General features: G+C 40.0%; 1 protein-coding gene across 5 annotated transcripts in view; it reads left to right on the top strand.

The window, feature by feature from the left end:
- The window catches only part of TOX3 (TOX high mobility group box family member 3), a 109,288-nt gene that overhangs the window by 72,006 nt on the left and 17,293 nt on the right, over positions 1-19,989 (top strand). For 3 of the 5 annotated variants that reach the window (XM_045442753.1, XM_045442749.1, XM_045442751.1), the window contains exons 2-3: positions 6,617-6,682; positions 10,900-11,154. In XM_045442753.1, the coding sequence (XP_045298709.1) occupies positions 6,638-6,682; positions 10,900-11,154 (300 nt within the window). In that variant the 5' untranslated portion in view covers positions 6,617-6,637. The remainder of the gene's footprint in view (positions 1-6,616; positions 6,683-10,899; positions 11,155-19,989) is intronic. The other 2 variants (XM_045442750.1, XM_045442752.1) reach the window with 1 other exon arrangement.

Below are 19,989 nucleotides of genomic sequence, written 5' to 3'. Positions count from 1 at the left end.
CATGGGCCAAGGGTTAGAGAAGAAATGGGGGGCCATTTTGAGGTCTTGGCTGCTTCTCTGAGGGAACAGGAAGCCATTGGAAAGTTCTATGCAAAGGAGGGGTATGACCGGACTTAGGTTTTCAAGGTCTCTCTTTGGTTCTGTGCTGAGAATAGACTGGTGGACATTGTGGTAGGACCAGCGAGACTTGCCAGGAGGGGCAGCATTGACCCCAGGAGGGGATGGGTGGCTTGAGCCTGGGTGAATCCAGTGGAGGGAGTGACCAGCGGTCAGTTGTGTGTGTAACTGGAAAGAGGAGCCAACAGGATCTCTGATGATTTGATGGCGGAAGGAGAAAGAGTGGATTCAAAGATGATTTTTGGCCTGAGTCACTGGAACTGAGTCATCTCCCCATCAAAGGAGTTGGGGAAGGCTGTGGGTGGAGCAGGTTTGGGGAGAAGATGAGGAATTCAGTTTTGTGCATGTGATTGGGATGCCTATTGAGATCTACATGCAAATGTAGGCAGTTGGGTATGTGAGTCTGGTGCTCAGGAGATAATTATCTAGGAGTTTTTAGCATATGGAAAGGCAAATAATATTTTTGAAAGTTTATTTTCTTGCAAAAATCTTGCTTTATATTTGAACCTGTTAATATATATATGTGAATTTATATATGTGTGTGTATAATTATACATATATGTGAACATAATCATCTCTTTGTGTATGCATAATTAGCGGAATTGTGTGTGTGTGTGTGTGTGTGTGTGTGTACACTCTCCTGCTAATTACACATCTTAGTCCATTGTTTGCAGTTTCTGTTTCCAGACTGCTGTTGAACCCGTAGCCTTTGGTTGGACTGTCTGTATTCACTACGTCGTTGTTCGTTCATGATGTGGTGTGCCAGATCCACCCCTGATAATCTCCAGTATTTATTGTCACTTGCCATATCTGGCTTATGTTCACTCTTTGGGGCTCTATATCTCGAAACAGATTCCCACTGCCGGAGATGGTTAAACCTTGATTGTCTTTGGTAAGTTCTTTTCCACGGGGTAGCGAACAGAGCCTTTGAGAGTGTGCGAACTTTGAGGCACTGCCTTCTCATCATGTGACCGTACTTTGGCGCACTTGGTCCGTGATGGCGCAGTTCATCTGTGTAAGCAACTTGACAGATGTCCTTACTGAGGCATCAAATTGGATGGTGTCTGCTAACAAATCTAATGGGAACAAAGAAAAGAGAATTCGAAGGATTATCTTTTTTTTTAAGGATTAAATTGGTGCCATTTAGCTGTTTGATACCCTGTAGTTAATGCAGCTTTATTAGAAGCCTACACAATTCTTCACATGGGTGTCAAAATAATTTTAGTGGAAATCATGTTGTGTGGACTGATCAAGCCGAAGTATCCGTCTTGTGATTACAGACGGGTTTTGTCTGGGCTGCTCTACTTTCTTCCAAGCCTTTTGCTGGACAAGCGAGAAATAACAATCTCCATTAATTTACTTTGGCACTTCACACGGGTAGACAGGCCATGAACACGATGGTCTTTAATAAATTTTTTTAGAAATCCTGCAATGCTCCTTTTTAATTGATGTCCTTCGCAAATTGTATTTGCCGAAGCTATAATCATTCATCAAGCCGCAAAAGCAACTCTACCTCCAGGTACAATGAAGATGTGCTTTTGTGAAATTATTAAGATACAGAAGTTCGACATGCAGAGTAATTCCGTCCTGCTTTATAATTCTATCTTTGGGGATTATATCTTTGGGGATCACATCTATTAGAGCCTATCAAAGTGGAAACGACCGATCATCACCAGTGTACTTCATAAATGCCCCTGCCTCGCAGTGACCATTCCCCCAACGTGTAAGCTCTTTGAAACACTTGGAATTGGCCTGTTTCTTAAGAAAGAAGCATTAAGGAATGTTTTTACGTGCTCTCCGTCGTAGGTAACTCTGTTTCACCTGACGTTCCTTCAGTTGATTTGAAATATTTTGTTTTGACTCCTGAAATCACGGTAAATAATCTTAATGTGGCTGAACTGGGGGATCTTCAAAGGAACATCAGTGGAGAGCTACCACCTAGAAAACTTGGAAGTCGGCCAAATTACGAAAGCCCAGAATGAGTAATTTAGAAATTCTTATTTAGGTGATTCATAAAAGGCGTAAACTTTACCATGGTGCAAAATGAGGATGTTAGCTTTTTGTAAGAAGTATTTGGGAAAAGTAAAAGAATATTGTCAATAAGGGGTTTGGAACAAGGTTTCCCAAAGTGTTCCCGCAGACTGTTGTGGGGGAAACCAAAAGAGGTGTCCCATGGCAAATATGGGGGGAAAGGGGAGGTTTGCTATCTCCCACTCAAAGAAAACTGTGAGCTGCGTCCAGGTAGGAACTTTGTCATCTTTCTCACCGTTTCGTTGCCAGAGCCTAATGCAGTGCCTTGCACACAGTAGGCACATAAATAAGTGTTTGCTGTGAATGAATGAGCTGCAGGACTTCTCGGAACGTTTGCCTGGTGTAGTGGGCACAGGGACTCATAAAAGAGGGGCGGTAGTCGGCAGCCTTTCTCAAACTTATGGGCTTTGCAACTCTGCAACTCTTTTCTTTAAAAAAATTTTTTTTTAATGTTTATTTTTGAGAGACAGAACACAAGCAGGGGAGGGGCAGAGAGAGAGGGAGACACAGAATCCAAAGCAGGTTCCAGGCTCCAAGCTGTCAGCACAGAGCCCGACACAGGGCTCGAACCCACGAACTGTGAGATCATGACCTGAGCTGAAGTCAGAGGCTTGACCGACTGAGCCACCCAGGCGCCCCTGCAACTCTTTTCTTAAGGAGCATTCTGCTAGACTTAGGTACCTGGAAACACCTCCTGGGAGACTGTAGCCTTGAATGAGAGGATAAAAACCAAGTTCTAACATTGAATTCATCACTGAGTGAAATATTCAAGGTTCTGTGCCTATTGAAATGTTAAGAGGGGTACCAGACTCCAGTATTTACCTCTATGATTTGGGGCATGGACCCCTTGAAGCCTCAGTCTATTTATCTATAAAATAGGGATAATTTCCTTTTTTCTAACTTGTTCTTGGGAAAATAAATTACATTTAGTCCTGCTTGGGAGAGTTAAATGAAATAATGTATGTAGAAGGCCTCTCAGGGTAATTAGAATGTGATCAACCTTTCTCCCCCTCCCTCTCTCTTCAGCAAGTGTTGGAGTGCTTCTAATATGCTTGGCATTGGTGCCAGTTTGTGGGGAGACAGCAGTGAACACAGTGAAGGCCCTTTCCCTCGTGGACCTAGGGATTTTTTTGTAATATATTCTGTTTACCGATGTCACTGTCTCTTCGAACGTAAAGTAAATTTAATTGTGCACAATTCAGTTAAAGCTAATTGTTCTGAGGTCATTATATTAGAGATCTGCCCCCAAAGGATCACTTTTTCTCTCAGAATCAGATCTGTTCTTACACAAAATGAGTAAAGCAGGATTCATAGGTCACATTTTAAAATAAAGCAAATTGAATTAAGCTAGTGTTACCAGATAAGGTAAATCAAATGGAAAGTGGCATTCTTGTCACCCTGATCAATTTAACGATGCTGTAGGGTGGACAAATTTAGCAAGTAAAAATACACAATAGCGGGGTATGGTTGAATCACAGATAGAGAATACTTTTTTTTAGTATAAGTATATCCCAAATTGTGCATGGGGCATACTTACACTTTGAAAGTCGTGTATTTGAAAGCCAGATTTAACTGGACAGCTTGTATTTTATCCAGCCACCCTACCACGCTCAAGCAGGGACCCAGCCACCTGTGCAAGAGAAAGACCCTTCCCTGCACAAGTCAGTATCTGAGGCCATATTTGTAGGGGCGATACGTTACCCCCAGTGGAACAGCAACCCTTGCTTCTATTTGAAATGATTTATAACTGTTCCCGCCCAGTGGCCAAGTGTTTCCAAATTAAAAGCCATTAATTAAGGCCTGCTATAGATACAAAAGATATGCAAGGAGTGCTTTGTAATTCCAGCTCAGTACTTCAGGTGAGAGCTTTTCAAATTACGTGGACCACTGGAGCCACCTGCTTGACTAAACGCAGCGCGGCCGTCGTGTGGCTCGTCAGCACACCGCCGTGCCAGCGTCGTTCCTGATTTTTCTCATTTCTCCAGGGCAAATACTAATTAATGGATACAATTCACAGCTGATTAGCTGTAGTTTCTTCAGTAATTACATTCGCATACTAACTGTTCAGAAGAGGATTTCTAACCCAGTTCTTATTTTACTCTAAGCTTAATTTGTTTTTTGAATTGTTTAGGCCCTTAGTTTAATAGCCATTTTATTTTTCTTTGTTGTTTTAGGTGCTATTAGGTAATAAGTGAGTTTAATCTTAAAAAAATACTCTCTGATAATGAGGTGCTTTCCGTAAATGGATTTCTAATTCCCCAACAACACGTACATTTAAATAACGTTAAAGCTGGGTGGCAGGCTTTGGGCCGCTTGCGGGAGGCATGGAATGAGTGCCTGGAAGGCACATGGTGACCGAAGTCCTCACAAACATCCAAAAAGAATAGTCAGAACGGAGGCCCCGAGATTTAATTCTAGGATCATTAATTCGTCAAAAATTCCCAGACAGAAACCTGTGCTTTTGCTTGCATGCATTTAATATCGTAGGAAAATGGGGGGAAATGTGTCCGTGTAGGTGGGCGGGAGGTGCAGGTGCGTGCGCACCCGCCCACGTAGGTACCTTTTTTCATTTTAAAATTATTTTAAAACCGTTTTATTGAGGTGTGATGGGCATACCACAAGCGGTACCTATTTAACGTATATACACCTTGATGGGTCTGGACGTAAGTATGTGTTGGCGAAACCATCCCCACACGTTTTGGATATCCCGTGCCTTCAGAGAAACTAGGTAAAGGTCTCTCTTAAGTGCTAACAAATACATCCTTCAGAAATCCTTATAAAGATGTTTATCCAAATGAATCTGAAGCTCATTGTGTGAGTATGTATTTAGGAGTCGTTTTACAGGGTGGGATTTTGCTTCCGGAGACCACAACAGCACTCTGGAACCATTAGAGCCTTCTGTGTAAATCCTGCTTAGTGCTTGGATCCCTGACATGATAGAGTGTAGCATGTCAGTTGGGCTTCTGTGCACGAATCCTACAGGTTCAGAGTCAGGGGCCGAGAGCCCCCTAGAAATAAGTGTTGGTGGGTTTACTACGAGGAGAATTATGTGGATCTTCCATATCTATGTGTCTATATTTCTTCTCTACATTTATCTATCTGTGTATCTGTATTTCTTTTCTCTCTCTCTCCCTCTCTCCTTGGGGGAAGTTATGCCTTTTACTTAATTTTTAAATGTTTTGTAAAGTCTATTTATTTTGAGAGAGAGAGCAGGGAAGGAGCAGAGAGAAGGAAAGCCAGAATCCCAAGCAGGCTCTGCACTGTCAACATAGAGCCCCACGCGGGGCTCGAACTCACAAACTGTGAGATCATGCTCTGAGCTGAGATCAGGAGTCAGACATTTAACTGATTGAGCCACCCAGGCTGCCTGCCTCTTAGTTTAAATAATTGATAGCTCTATTTACATGAGAGAATGGATGTATACAGTTCACCCTTTGCAGACCAAACCTTTATGTTACTTGATGCACTGAAGGAAAGAAACAGTACACGTTACAAAAAGAAGGGCATTCTTTTACCACTTCATCAAATCGTGAAAATAATATAGCCCCAGATAATTATGCTCACAGAGCCTTTCCATATTGCCAGACTGATAACAGAATGTTTAAAGCAACAAAACGCGCCTCCTTATACCATCTGAACCTGAAAATACATTTCTGGCAAAATCCAAGTTTTACATTTTGATAACAGGTCTCTAGCAGTAAAGAGCTTACGTCTGAAATGCTGATACAGTCTTATTTGTGATGGTATGAATGGGCTATTGTGTTAGGGAATTAAAGAAAAATTGCTGTGTTCATAGGATTCCGTTTATATTTTAAACCTCTTTGCACTTAATGTTACATCGAGAGATTAAATATCACTGTTTTCAACAGCTCTGATGGATACAGATATCGTTTTCAACTCTGTTTGGAGATTTGAAAAATATTCTTTAGTCTTATTATTTATTTATATTCATGCCACACCCCATTCGCTAGAAAATAGAATTTGAGTCCTGGGAATTGGATTCTATTCCCTTTAATTCACATTTTAACCTACTCACACTCGTGACATCTGTTCTTGAAAAGTGAGCTATGAAATCTCAACATGCTGTAAAAATGTGTCAAGGTGGTTTTCTTGGAAACTTTTCCTTCTCCTCTCTCACAAATGCCAGTTCAGTAAACAACACCCACTAGTGACCGGGCGGCCAAAGGTTCGTCATGGTCTCCCTTCGCTGTTAGTCTTGATGAGAATCAACCCGTTTCCCAGAATTCTCAAGCTTCTCTTAGCTTGACTCTGTGCTTTATCTTCTGAGGGAAGCAGCCGGACTACATGTAGCACAAAACCTGTCACAGTTCACATTTGGTCCGAGTGAAACTACTCTTTTAATTCGTGACACTAGCATTCTTTACAAATCCCATCTGAGTTTTAAGCACACCACCGGGATTCTTGATCTGTCTGCGTATTAACGTAAAACAATCTGTTTTCTTTTCAGTTTGGAAACAACAATAACTACATGAACATGGCTGAGGCAAACAGTGCTTTCTTTGCAGCCAGTGAGGTAGGTGTCTGTCTTCACGCGTCCGTTCACGTTTCGTGTGTTATTTGGATCATTTAAAAGGCTGGAAGGGAAAAGCAGAGTATCAAATTTATCTCTCTTATGTGGTGCAAGGTAACGACTTTGGAGGAGAAAAACCTTTTGGAAAAGAAAATGACCTGACAAGACTGTCACTTATCCGGAGGCTGTTAGGAACGTTAGTAATTCACACACATCTCTTGATGAAAAGAAATGTACATGCCAACAAAAGTAAATATGTAAGACAGCACATAAAATCTGTCTCTCCAAATTGGCATCTAAGCAAATAAGTGGTTATTTTGAAAACCAGGGGGTGGAAGAGACTTTTAATAGAAAGTATTTCAATTCCACAAAGCTCTGGGGATAATTTCATTAAGTTGCCATGGTTTGGGAAATGATGTGGGGGAATATAGTATTATAGTTTCTTGGGTCTTCAGTGGGAGTGATGTGAAGGGAGTGTTTCGTTTTCTTGCTAGATCCCCATGGACCATTACAGTACCTGGCACATAGTAGGTGTTCAATCAATACAGAGAGATGGAATGAGTGAAAGGGCATGCTCCAGGACTTGGTCATAGCAGGGAAGACTGGATGATGGCTCTGGGTTTGTCTACAGCTTTACTGGTACAAATGGAAAAAAACAAAACAAAACAAAACAAAAAAAAACATCTTCTTATTGCTGTTTTTACTGCATTCCCTACTTACTGACCTAGGGCTGCTGTCTGAGCTCATTGGCCTGCCCTTCCAGAAAAACCTCCATCTTGATTAGATCAAGAAAACGGTTTCCTCACAAGTGGCAAACGGCGAGATCTAAGATGCTAGAACAAGAACAAGCAGGTGAAATTGGTCCAAATGGAACATTCCCTCTTGTGGTCCCCGTAATAAAAAGTCTTCATTTTCCAAGTACGTTCACATACAGGAAACTGAACTAGCCTGACCCCAGAGGATGGAAATCATAATGGCTTTGCAAATGATCTTGGTACAGGGAAGCAAGTGGTGTGAAAGAAATGAAGTTTGCAAAATTATTAGAGAAAAGGGGGAAGCGAGGATTAAGGGTATTCCTAGATTAATCATTTCTGCAGTGGCCATCATCTGTCTAACCAAGAAGACCGCCTACATAAGGGATGTTGTCTGGCACTGGCTGCTGTGTTGTTTGTGATAATGAACACAAACCCCATCTGTAAGGACAACATGATGTTTCATTCTGTAGGATTTTTTCCCTACATTTGAATCAAACATTGATGAAAGCTCTACTGCCAGCAGCTGTTCAGAGACAATTTAATTCCAGCTGTGATAATTCACCGTGTCAGACATTGGCTGTTATATGTTGATACAACAGTTCTCCAGATTTGCATTTTTATCAAAAGGAACAAATGTTTTGAACATTTCAGTACAGATGGTATTTAACCATGTACATACTATTTTAACATGTTCAAGGTAAACACTGAAAAGCCAGTATCCGTAAAAAGTAATCACTATAGACTCCGAACGACTCACCTGATAGCGGTCAGATGGCGGAGTCACAAAAGTCAGTGTCTTTTTTTGTTGGTACTGGTGCCAGACGTGGTTATTTTTATAATCTCGGATTTATCCGGTGTTTGGGGTTACTCTTTTCTCTAAGGAATGCTTAACTTTACCTCTCTTTTAAAAGTGGTTTAACATTTTAGCATTTTCTTGGTGATTTATTATAATGTCACTTTATTAGGTTATGCTACAGCAATATACTCAATTCTAACTTAAAATTAATTTGTTTTTGAAAAAATTATACCATAGGGACACATTATGCGTAAGACACCTCTCTGTTCCTTAACGAAAATAAAAGTGAAAGCCTCCTTAATTTTGACCGCCTAGCATAAGACGTGCTTTACGTTAGAGTTTTTAAGAGCTAATCTTACGCCATGATTTCACTGTACATCTTGAACAAAAAATAAAGCCCAAGTAAATGTTAATGTGCCACATTACAGCATGTGCCTAATTTCCCGATCATTGCGTTAAAAGTAAATTTATTTGGTTTTTTAACATTTTAATGAGTGCAAACTAATTCAGGAAGACTTTAGGTTTGAATGCTGTGAAGTCGAAATTGTGCCTGAAACCAATTCCCTTCACATAGATATTGCCCTGTAGATAACGCCACAGGGACTGGGATACTCTGAGTTGGAAATTCACACATTTGCTTTATGTTTTCTGTCTGTGTCATGATTACCCTGACCATTTTTAAAGTACTTTAAATATTTATTGAAATAATATTTCAAGTGTTAATTACAGTGGTAATGAAAACAGCCAAATGCCACATATCAAGAATGAGTGTTTATCCGTATTGTTAATGTGATATGTTAGATTTCATTAAGCAGTAATGGGGTAGCAAATGAGTCACAAATTACAGTTGCATCTGTTACTAGACCACATTAGTGCCAAAATAACGGCAAATGCAGCCATAGGGTTACGTTCATTAGCCAACCACGTTTGTGGCCAATCCATCCCTTTGTGTTTGGGAACTCGGGGTACCACAGTAAGAAATTAACGTCTTTTGGGGGGTCAGTATTAGAATAAATATGTCAGAGAATCTAATACTTCATTCTAGCTTTCAGACATGTTTTTGTGCTATAATGTTTTTGCATATGTCGAATCTGCTGAGAACCTCAAGATGTTCACCTGTCCCACCGTAGACTCCCATAGCTTGTGACCTCTTTATTTCTGGTGAGATACAATTAACAGTGGACAGGTTCTATATGCACAGAATGTTTTTTTTTTCCTTCAGTTTGTTTCTATTTTCTCTCAAGTGGTTATTATGTATCATCATTGATCGTTCGAAGAATGATGGTTTTCCATTCTTAATTAGTTCTCTTAACCGATTACAGCAGATCCAAATTAACTTGCACCGGTTAATTCTTCAAAAAATGGTACTAATAATGAACTATAACTTTGATCCTCTGAGCTAGAAAGAATATCTGACCCCTTCACCCTACCCAAAAGAATATCCTAGACCTTGACTACTGCCCCCCCCCCCCCACCAATCTAAGTTCTATTTTAAGAAAGGTGGTTGGTGTAATAGAACATGGAAGCCCTCATTTACATCAAAAGGCCCCGTTTTTTTGTTTTTTTTTTTTTTAATTTTTTTTTTCAACGTTTATTTATTTTTGGGACAGAGAGAGACAGAGCATGAACGGGGGAGGGGCAGAGAGAGAGGGAGACACAGAATCGGAAACAGGCTCCAGGCTCTGAGCCATCAGCCCAGAGCCCGACGCGGGGCTCGAACTCACGGACCGCAAGATCGTGACCCGGCTGAAGTCGGACGCTTAACCGACTGCGCCACCCAGGCGCCCCATAAGGCCCCGTTTTAAAACACTGTCTTTAAGGATCTAAGGTCCTTATTTACTTAGGTCTTGAGAGATAACACTTGCTTAAGTAAATGAGCCAGTACAGTTAGTACATGTATATCAGTGTATCTCTGTGCTCATTCTATAGATAGTCTTCCAGACTTGAAGACTCCTAAAAATGTTCTGATAGATACACATTAAAATCATCATAAAAGCGAGTAAGTCCCCCTTATTATTTTAACTCTCCTTTTTATTTTATTTAAAATAAAAGCACTGGGACCTTTTAATATATGCTCTGATAATCCTTATGTAAAATTTTGTATTCTGAACTGTAACAATTTCCATAGAAGCGTTCTCGGCACTTGGGAATATACCCATAAGGAACTTTAAAAAGCAAACCACCAATTTCATATTACTTGTTTTATATGTTGTGGCAGAAAGTAAACATGTGTAATGTTCACTCCTGGATTAATGTTGTGTGTGTGCACCACAAAATCGTCAGCATTTTATGAAGCATGTGGATAATGTAAGCGGTTTGAGCTGTTTCGCTAACATATCAATAAAGTGGCAATTTGTTATATAGCCAAATCTAATGTCTCTGATGCTCCAACTAACAACAAAGACAGATGTTGCTAATTAAGTACGCATTAAAAAACTGTTAATACTGATACTCCATTAAAACCATATGATAATGAGACTTAAATCTTTAATCAGAATGATCAGCAAAACTTTATATATGGAAATCTGTGTTTAAGATGTTTTCATTTGAGAAATAAATATTTGGCCTAGCTATGCCGTGTTTTCATGCAAAATCTTTCTTCTTCCCTCCAAGGAGAAATAAGATATAGGAATAGAATATGAAGATGTCTGTGTTTTGTTTCCTTTTAGCAGACATTCCATACGCCAAGCCTCGGGGATGAGGAGTTTGAAATCCCCCCTATCACGCCTCCTCCAGAATCAGACCCTGCCCTGGGCATGCCCGATGTTCTTCTACCCTTTCAAGGCCTCAGCGATCCGTTGCCTTCCCAGGGAAGTGAATTCACACCCCAGTTTCCCCCTCAAAGCCTGGATCTTCCTTCCATAACAATCTCAAGAAATCTCGTGGAACAAGATGGCGTGCTTCATAGCAGTGGGTTGCATATGGTAGGCACTACATTTATTGCTTGAAAGTGTTTTTTTTTTTTTAATCATTGCACTTCTCATGGTAAAGACCAGGAGTCTATGTTCTGAAACGTGCTCCGCCTATCTACTGATGGACGTGAGGATTGTTCTTTCTAGTGCCATTGCAGTGCAGGGACAAGAGGGTTATGGGTTGGTTCATGATCACCTAAAGGAGGATGACCCAGCAAGATCCTTCCGATTTGAAATGATTTTCAACAAGTCTGATTCGTTGGCTTGGAATTAGCCAATCTTCCCTTGGCTTTGGTTTACCACAGAGATGTCCTCGAGTTAGAAGTTTGCCCAGGAGAGATTTGAGAAATGGAGGCCCTTATCTGGTGCCGAGGTCTTTTGCATTTGTTGGATTGTGACATGATGTTTATTATGGTACATGTTCTGTTCCTACCTCAAATGAAATCTCAAACTGTGATACGGAGAAAGGGAAGAAGAATAATTTCTTATAACCAGCAGAGGAAAATATAGAGTGAGTTATTGTGTGAAATATACCTAATTGTGTTATTTATTGTCATAAACACGGAATAAGGCACTCCAGAGAGCCAAGATCACTAATGCAATAATTTTGGTTCCATTTTTCTTAGTGTGCAATTATAGTCAGCAATCACCAGAGTAAATCTGCTTAAGTATTTTAAACTCTTCTGCTGGGATTTTTTTTTTTTTTTTTCCCATCATAGTGTATAATACATTTGTGTCGATCTAGGTGAGGTACTAAGCAGACATTTTAAAACAAGATTAATAGTTTATAGGGCTTTTTTTTTTTTAACCCTGATAAAATGAAACAGATGTGTTGGTATAACAAAAAACAAATCCTATTGCTTGTTTACATATTTCTCTGCACATTAGGACCACGCCAATGATGTTTATTGGTTTCATTGTTAATTCCCCAGATAACAACAGATGATTGCAAAGTATGTAGTAGATTAGCGGTGTAAAGATTCAGCGTGCTCTCTGAAATGTAAGATTGCTTTCCCAAATAGGATTGACGCAACATAATTTTCTTTTGCCTGTGATCTCTTGTGTTTGAGCTGAACATCGGGTTTTTAGTTTTCCTTTTTTGTCAGAAAAGAAGCAGCAAGCAGTCGGGAAGTGGTCATTAAGTATTCATAAATGTTCCTCACCCTCACAAATAATTGTTTCCTGTGGACTTCCTTACGTTTTTGTCCCTTTGACACTGGAATGGAGGGTTCTTGTCCTCTGTTCCTCTACAGTCAGGCTTGCAGTGCGGTGCCTGGAAAGTCATAAAAATAAAAAAGGGTGTTTAGTCACCAAGGGAGTTTACCAGGGCTCACCATTATTCATAGATGCTCAGCAAGGCCGATTGAAGTTGCAGAAATAGTTAAAAGACCATATAATGCGTGCTAAAATGTGTATTTTATTAAATTGGTAAATATTTATTAATAATATAAGAATCTGCCTTTGAATTAAACATCTGATGAATTACCTTGCCTTAAAGCTATAAAACTGTTATTGCTGCTATAAAAAAGTGTAAAGGAGGCATTTTGACTATGAAATTTCATTTCATGGTCAATTGAATTTACTATATTGGAAAGAACTTAAGATGGAATCATAAAATAATTATGATATTCACATACACTTAAAGAACAATGCTTTCACGGACTGGCCTTGGGAGAGAGGACTCAATTTTTAATGCTTCTTTTGTAATGTATTGCTAATCACTAAAGCAGTTGAATTATTTCATTGATTTTTAAGGGTATAAGTACTTTAGCTAAGTGCATGCTGTTGTCATGGTATTTACATGGACCTCATCACATTTATTGGTGCCTTTCTGAAGTTTCGCTGAACCTGAATGATATTTATTTGGGCTTGAAACAAACTAATCTTGTTGAAAATTCTAGTAGAATTTCACCTTGAAGAAATGTCATGGGATTTTAAATCACAAATGTTGGAAAAAATAAAATGTACTTGGACAGAATTATGATGAATACAACGTGTCGTTGGCTTTGTTCTATGTACTACCTGACATGTTCACCTATAAACTTGAATTCAGAATCGCCAGAGGCATGGTTAAAAATAGGCTATGTCAAGGTTCTTCTATATCTCCCTCCGGGTACCGAGTTGGCTGGCTACATCATAATACTCCACAGCAGCTCCTCAGAGATTTCCCTTCGGAAGGTCACCAGAAAAAGAATAAATAATACTTTATACATCATGCATTCGGCTTCCCAGTGTGCAGTGGATATTTCATACCTTATGCAAGTAAGAAGTTTTATTATCCAAATGAATATGGCTGTCTGTTAAGGTTTGCTGTGGTGAATTAAGACTCTCATAGAAGAAGAAAAGCCAGCTTGTTTATGTTGTATCGAACCAGCTTTTCTTCAGAGCTTCATTGGTTTTCCTTTAGAAAGACTGACAGTTTTGTCACATTACTGATTAGCTGCATTTTTGTTGGCAACAAGCACGACGTGTTTATCTTCCTTAAATTTGTGCCATCATATTTAAAAACAGAAAGCAGGAACAAAAAGGAGGGATTAAAAAGAGCCCAATGATTAGCATTCACATTTCAAAATATGCAAATAATGCCCTCGTAGTCAGAAGCAAATTGTTGAAAAATTGAATGTCGATGCGTTTGTGAGTTCAAAGAACAACCTTGATTTGCTTGTGGCGGATGTGTATATTTTCAAACAGGATGTGGTCGGCAAGTCAAAGCCAGCAGTATATTTTGGTTAGAAAAATCTTTACCTCTAAGCATTATTGTCAGTTCAGATGATCATCTGGAAATTATTTTAATCTACAAAAGATTGCAATTCTAAAAATCTACAACGTGCGCTCCAAAGGGTTGGCTGGTTGTTTTTTTTTTTTTTTTTTTTTAACACCTCTCTATAATCTGCCCAGCCTGCTGAGTAGCATTGACATCAGTAGTACATCAATTTCAGAAAGTGGATTATTTTTACTAGACAGCTATTGTGACATATTGGGTCAGTCATAAATGAAAGATATTCATGCAAGCATGCAATACTTGTAATGAAGTCTCACTCTGACCTTCTGTATGATTGATTCTGTAATTTAGTTTTCTCAGGCAGTGCCTGAAATGAAATGAAATCATGTTGAACAAGTTTTGAATACCCACAGTGCACCAGGAGAAGAAAAATCTGCAGCCCTAGAGGCTTGAGAGAGAGCAGCTGAACGATTTATCTCTGTGCTATTATAGCCTTTGCCAGCGTTCAACATTTCTTTTTTTTTTTTTTTTTTTTTTTTTTCTTATTTGGCTTAAGTACTTAATTCTGCAGGTAGCTGTAAATGGGAAAATAAAATGCTGTTCAGATTTAAAATGACAGGACAGGAGTATGTGCAGGGGACTGATAAAATATCTTGAATAGAACTGACCTTTCATGTAGCTGAAAGTTACTGGGGGATTCATCCTCATAATTACCATATAGATTATTTTTATTTCTTTCCTGCAATGAAACATTTCAGAGAGCAGTAGTGCTGATTGAATGAAAATTGAACTTGTTAACATTCTTTTCAGCTTAGCCTGTTGTACATAACAGAAGGTTAGCTTTGATGAATTTCAGAATTCTCTTTGATATCCAAGAAACAGACAGTAAAATAATTGTCTCTGGTCTGATATTTTGTATGCCCCCCAAAAGAGAATTTATAAAACACACTGATAATTCACATACTTTTTCTTCATACATTATATTTCATGTTTAGAGGACTGACATTTTCAGTTTGATATTGCTTTGGATTTCATTGTGATACCACATGTTTATAGAAAACGCTACTCTGGTCGCTCTGGTAATATCAAACGTAGCGTGAGGGACCAGAAGAGGATGGAAGTAAGGGAGGTGGATTTGAGTACAGGAGTCTCTGTACCTAGTAAGGAAAAAGAAAAAGAGAGAGAAACGTCCTATGGAAGAAACGCATGCCCAGAAGAAAATTAAAAGCTTTTAAAATATTCATAAGACTCTGAGGTCACACTCTATACACAGATGCCACTTTTGACCAGAGAAATGGGAATATAGCAGAATAACACATCTAAAATTACCAGGCTTATTTTCCAAGTTTTACTTTTTCACGCCATCATTTGTTGTGGCTCCAGTTTCGAAGGTGAATTATTTTTGTTTTTACGAAATGACTTTCATGCCATTTTTATACTTTAAAAAAATCTTACATTTAGAGAAATAGACTTTCAATTAATACATTGTTTTAGCAATGTTGCCTAATGTGTTACAGATAAAACAGTTATTTCATGGGTCATTAATGTGTTTAATGCGTGGAACGTTCTATTAAAACAAGCCCTTATTATTGTTATGAACATGCTCATTGCCATTGTCAATAGGGTCTGCAGAGCTGCATTCCACAGGATTGCCTTGTAGCCACTGGAGGGACCAACAGTCTCTCATACAAATTGAATGATGACTTCGTTTAGATTTATTTTTGGTCAAGTGATGGTCAAAAAGCATTCTTATTCTGAGTTAACACTGGAAAAGGCACAGCTTACCTAAGCAAAACACTCGCTTTGAGTGGAACTAATTCAAGTCCAGATTGTAGAATTGAAACGGTGTGAACCTTTAACAGATATTTGCTGAGACCTACTAAGTGCCATATGTTGTTCTTAACCGTTAGAGACTGATTACACTATTTACAAAGTTGTTTTCTTGGCTACCAGTGTCTGTTCCATGTCATACAAAAACCACAGAGTCTGATGACTATTTTACAGATGTTTGTCGTCCAAAGTCACTTTCTAAAAAAATTTTTTTAATGTTTTTATTTATTTTTGAGAGAGAGAGAGAGAGAGACCGAACACAAGCAGGGGAGGAGCAGAGAGAGAGGGAGACACAGACTCTGAAGCGGGCTCCAGGCTCTGAGCTGTCAGCACAGAGCCCGATGCAGGGCTTGAACCCACAAACCGTGAGATCATGAGCTGAGCCGAAGTCGGTGCTTAACCGAATAGGCCACCCAGGCAGGTGCCCCCAAAGTCACTTTTAATTTAGCTGTTACTACACCTTGGCAATTGTCTGCCAAAAATGCACAGGCCGCAGACATTTTTTATGGGCTGCCTTTCTTTGTCGAGCAAATAGCCTTGTACCATACACCGCTTAAAATAAATATTCTTTGTTCTTCTTGGCCTGTAAATACTCACTGACCCTGAACGTACGAGTGCTGTCTTTAAGGTCAAGTTAACGTTAGGCTCATCTATTAAAAGAGGAGCGTGTTCCAAACTTTTCCGCTAAACCCGCTTAGCTTGTGTGCAGTATGACACATGGTCACGTGTTTGATTTATAACATGCAAGAAAAAGCATCGTTAGAAAGTTATACTGTGATTTATTTCTCCCTATCTTGGTTTTAACATGTCTAATCTATAGCTACCAACTATACTGTGGTATTGCCAGTAACTCCCAGTGGGTCAGGGACAGTAGAGACACCATTTTCCATCCCTCAGATTCCCGAATAAAACTGGCTTGAGGACTCCAGTGTTTTTTCAGAGGGATGGGTGTTACTTTCCATGCCACTGCCCCATCCTTTTATTCATGGCACCTGTCGCCCTTTGACACGGTTTCTGTTGCTTGTTCACATCCTGTCCCCTCCTCTTGCCTGTGTGAAGTGGGCAGAACAGAGTCTGGGCTGGAATACAATTCCAGGCTCTCAGTAAATATTTTATTCGTCGGATATATGCACGAATGAGAGAACGACGAAGGAATACGTATTTGCTGTGAAGAGAATACCTTGACCACTAAATAAAAAAGTGGAGGAGGGGGGTTTAAAGTTCCAAACAGCTGTGAACACGGAATCCCCCTTGAAACTTTCCATTTAGACCCGAATAAAATAAGCAGGGAGCTGACTCCTTGGTAAAACAAAGGAGTTACAGGGTGTATCGCTGAAATACCATTAAGTGTTTTATGGTAAACTCTTGGAAATTTTGTTTTGCTAAGAAACTATTAATTAGCTCTCGGGAAGACTGTGTTTCACAAAACACTCATGTGTAGGTATGTTTGATTACAACCCTGAGAGTAGCTATTAAGTAAAAATTATCTATTTTGGTGAAGTTCAAGTTTGTGGTATTGAAGGTCTGTAATTATCATTGGTATGCATTTGTCACACCTGTGTTTGTTTCAGGGTTCACTGGGGTTCCGAATATACTAGCTTTGCACGGCAGCTGCCTGCTGTTCACTTGGAAACAAAGTTTTCACATTGCAATAGACATAACTTAAGTAATGGAGCATAAAATTACCGGGCCTGAATTTCATATTTGTACTTCTCTGATCTTTATTAATATGAAGCAATTTTTATTACTGATAATTGTTTAATTGCTCCGTTTCTCAAGAAATATTGATTGAAAAAAAACACCACAGTGAAAAATGTTATTTAGTCACACTCGCTAATATATTTGGGTTATTTGCTTCTTAATTAGATGCTATCCTCTCTTATGAAAACCTAACATTGGATCGTTACAGAGAATATTTATTTGCATGGAAGGTGCGTCTCAGATGTTTCAAAGTCCTTTATGATAAAATCAACCCAGACAGAAGTCAGCACCACTGTCGTGAGTAAAAGGAAATAAAACAGGGGCGCCTGGGTGGCGCAGTCGGTTAAGCGTCCGACTTCAGCTCAGGTCACGATCTCGCGGTCCGTGAGTTCGAGCCCCGCGTCAGGCTCTGGGCTGATGGCTCAGAGCCTGGAGCCTGCTTCCGATTCTGTGTCTCCTTCTCTCTCTGCCCCTCCCCCCTTCATGCCCTGTCTCTGTCTCAAAAATAAATAAACGTTAAAAAAAAATTAAAAAAAAAAAGGAAATAAAACAGAGTAATAATGTGTGGTTTTAAAAATAAGGAATCAGTTTGAAAGCCTCTATCTTCCATTTGCACAAGAGACCAAAACCCAACGCTAGAGGATGTGTAATTACATAGTACTGAGCGGGCAGCACAGAGATAGTATAATAAATACCGGGGGTGAGAGGGAAAAGAGTCCCTGTTCAGGCACCAAGATGTCATAGAGGCTCAGACCCTTGCTCCAGACCTGATAGAATGAGTGAAGACAGATTTTAATATGTAGAGGAGGGAGAGTTTTGTTGGCTGAGAAAGTCTGAACAAACTGCTCATTTCCCGCCCCCACACCCCCACCCAGAATCCCCACATATCTTTATATGAAGTATGGCGGGGGGTTGGGGCGGGCGGTAATAGCCCGTTGTGATTCATACAGGGAGGACATTTTTCACCTTGCCAGCCTCCTTCAATCTTGATTAAGTCTAGGAGAAAGTCTCGATTTGGGACTAATAAGTCTTTCACCCCTCTTTTATCTTTCTAAATAAGAGAAAGCAAGGCTCACAGCCTTAGGCAGGTCCCATACCTTGACCGTAAAGGTGTTGTTTCCTTTCCTTGGTATTTATTTGGCAGTCCATTGATGCGGGTGTCCCCGGTTTTTAATTTATGCTAGTGATCCAAAGTTTCCTTTTTATTTAACCTAAAACTATTCAGATTTTTAACAGTTCACTCAAATGGTTAATGTTCAGTAATAGACTAGATTTCAGGCAATTTAAGAAAATGAGGGACCACCACCAGAAATCTCCATTCCTTGGTTTCCTGTTCAAAAAAAAAAAAAAGACAAGACAAAGAGGCTCTTTTATCAGGTGGAGAGAGGAGCCAGTCTCAGCTGAGCACTCCCCACGCCAAGACCTACACCGGCCATGAAGGCTTCGCTGAACTGTACTTCTAGGCAAATAGAAGACCCTGCACGTCCTATTATTTTGTGAAGTCCATGGCCTGTCCATTCAGAAAGAATTGGGTATTCTTCAAAATGTAGGAAATGTAGGTTAAAGTGTTAGGATATATATTTATATTTATGTTATTTATATCGTAACCAAATTGCCCCCCACTGATTTCAATGGGTTGCCCATGAAGTGCAATCAGTTACTATCTATTGGAATAAATAATCCCCCTAGATAGATACAAAGCCTGTAAATTTATCACGACATCCTTCTACACTATGAGTAAAATCCAGACTTCCTAGGATCGACTACAAGACTTGTCACGTTATGGCCATTCCTTGCCTCTACAGCTTCAATGCCAGTGTTGCTTTTCCTGGCCCAGTAACACTGGCCCCTCCTTTCCTTCCTCATGTACCAGGCCTTTGCACGTATTCTGCTCTGCCTTGGATGCTCTTCCCTCTTTTCTAGCTGAGTAGCTTCTATTCTCCCTTTATACCTCAGCCCTAGTGGGTCACCTCCTCAGGAAGCCTTCCCTGATTACCCCCACCCTTTGCACCATCTGGCTCATTGCCACCTCCCCAGTCCACTGAATGTCACTCTTCACCCTGCCTACCCTGCTCCCATCTGTACTGGCATCCTTTCCATTTCTCAAGCAAGCGAAGCTCTCTCCAAACCTCAGACTTTGCACATGCTGTTCCCTCTGCCTGGAACATAATTCCCGTACCCTTCTTTCCTGGCTAGCTCCTCATGCTCCAGGTATCTGCTCACATGTCCTCACCAAGAAGCCTTTCGTACTGACCCATCAAACGTAAACCCTATTCTTGTGCCAACTTTTTTTCTTTAACCTACTTATTTTCCTCACAGTATTTATCGCAGTTTGTGTCTTGTTTATGCAAATGTTTTCTATTCTTACCAGCAAAACATAGGCCGCGGACACTCCCTCCACACCCAAGATGATGTTTTCCATTATATTTGTCTAATGAAGCAGTTCTCAAATGAGCGGGATTTTGCCCACCAGGGGACATTCGCCAATGTCTAGAGACATTTTGGCTGTCACAACCAGATTGGGGAGTGGAGGCTCCTGACACCTAGTGTGCAGAAGCCAGAGATGCTTCTAAGTCGTCTACAATGCACGGGAG

Source organism: Leopardus geoffroyi, chromosome E2 (assembly GCF_018350155.1).
Source record: "Leopardus geoffroyi isolate Oge1 chromosome E2, O.geoffroyi_Oge1_pat1.0, whole genome shotgun sequence".
Lineage (NCBI taxonomy): Eukaryota > Metazoa > Chordata > Mammalia > Carnivora > Felidae > Leopardus > Leopardus geoffroyi.
Note: the sequence above shows the minus strand (reverse complement) of the source record. Positions and strands in the feature narration are given on the sequence as shown.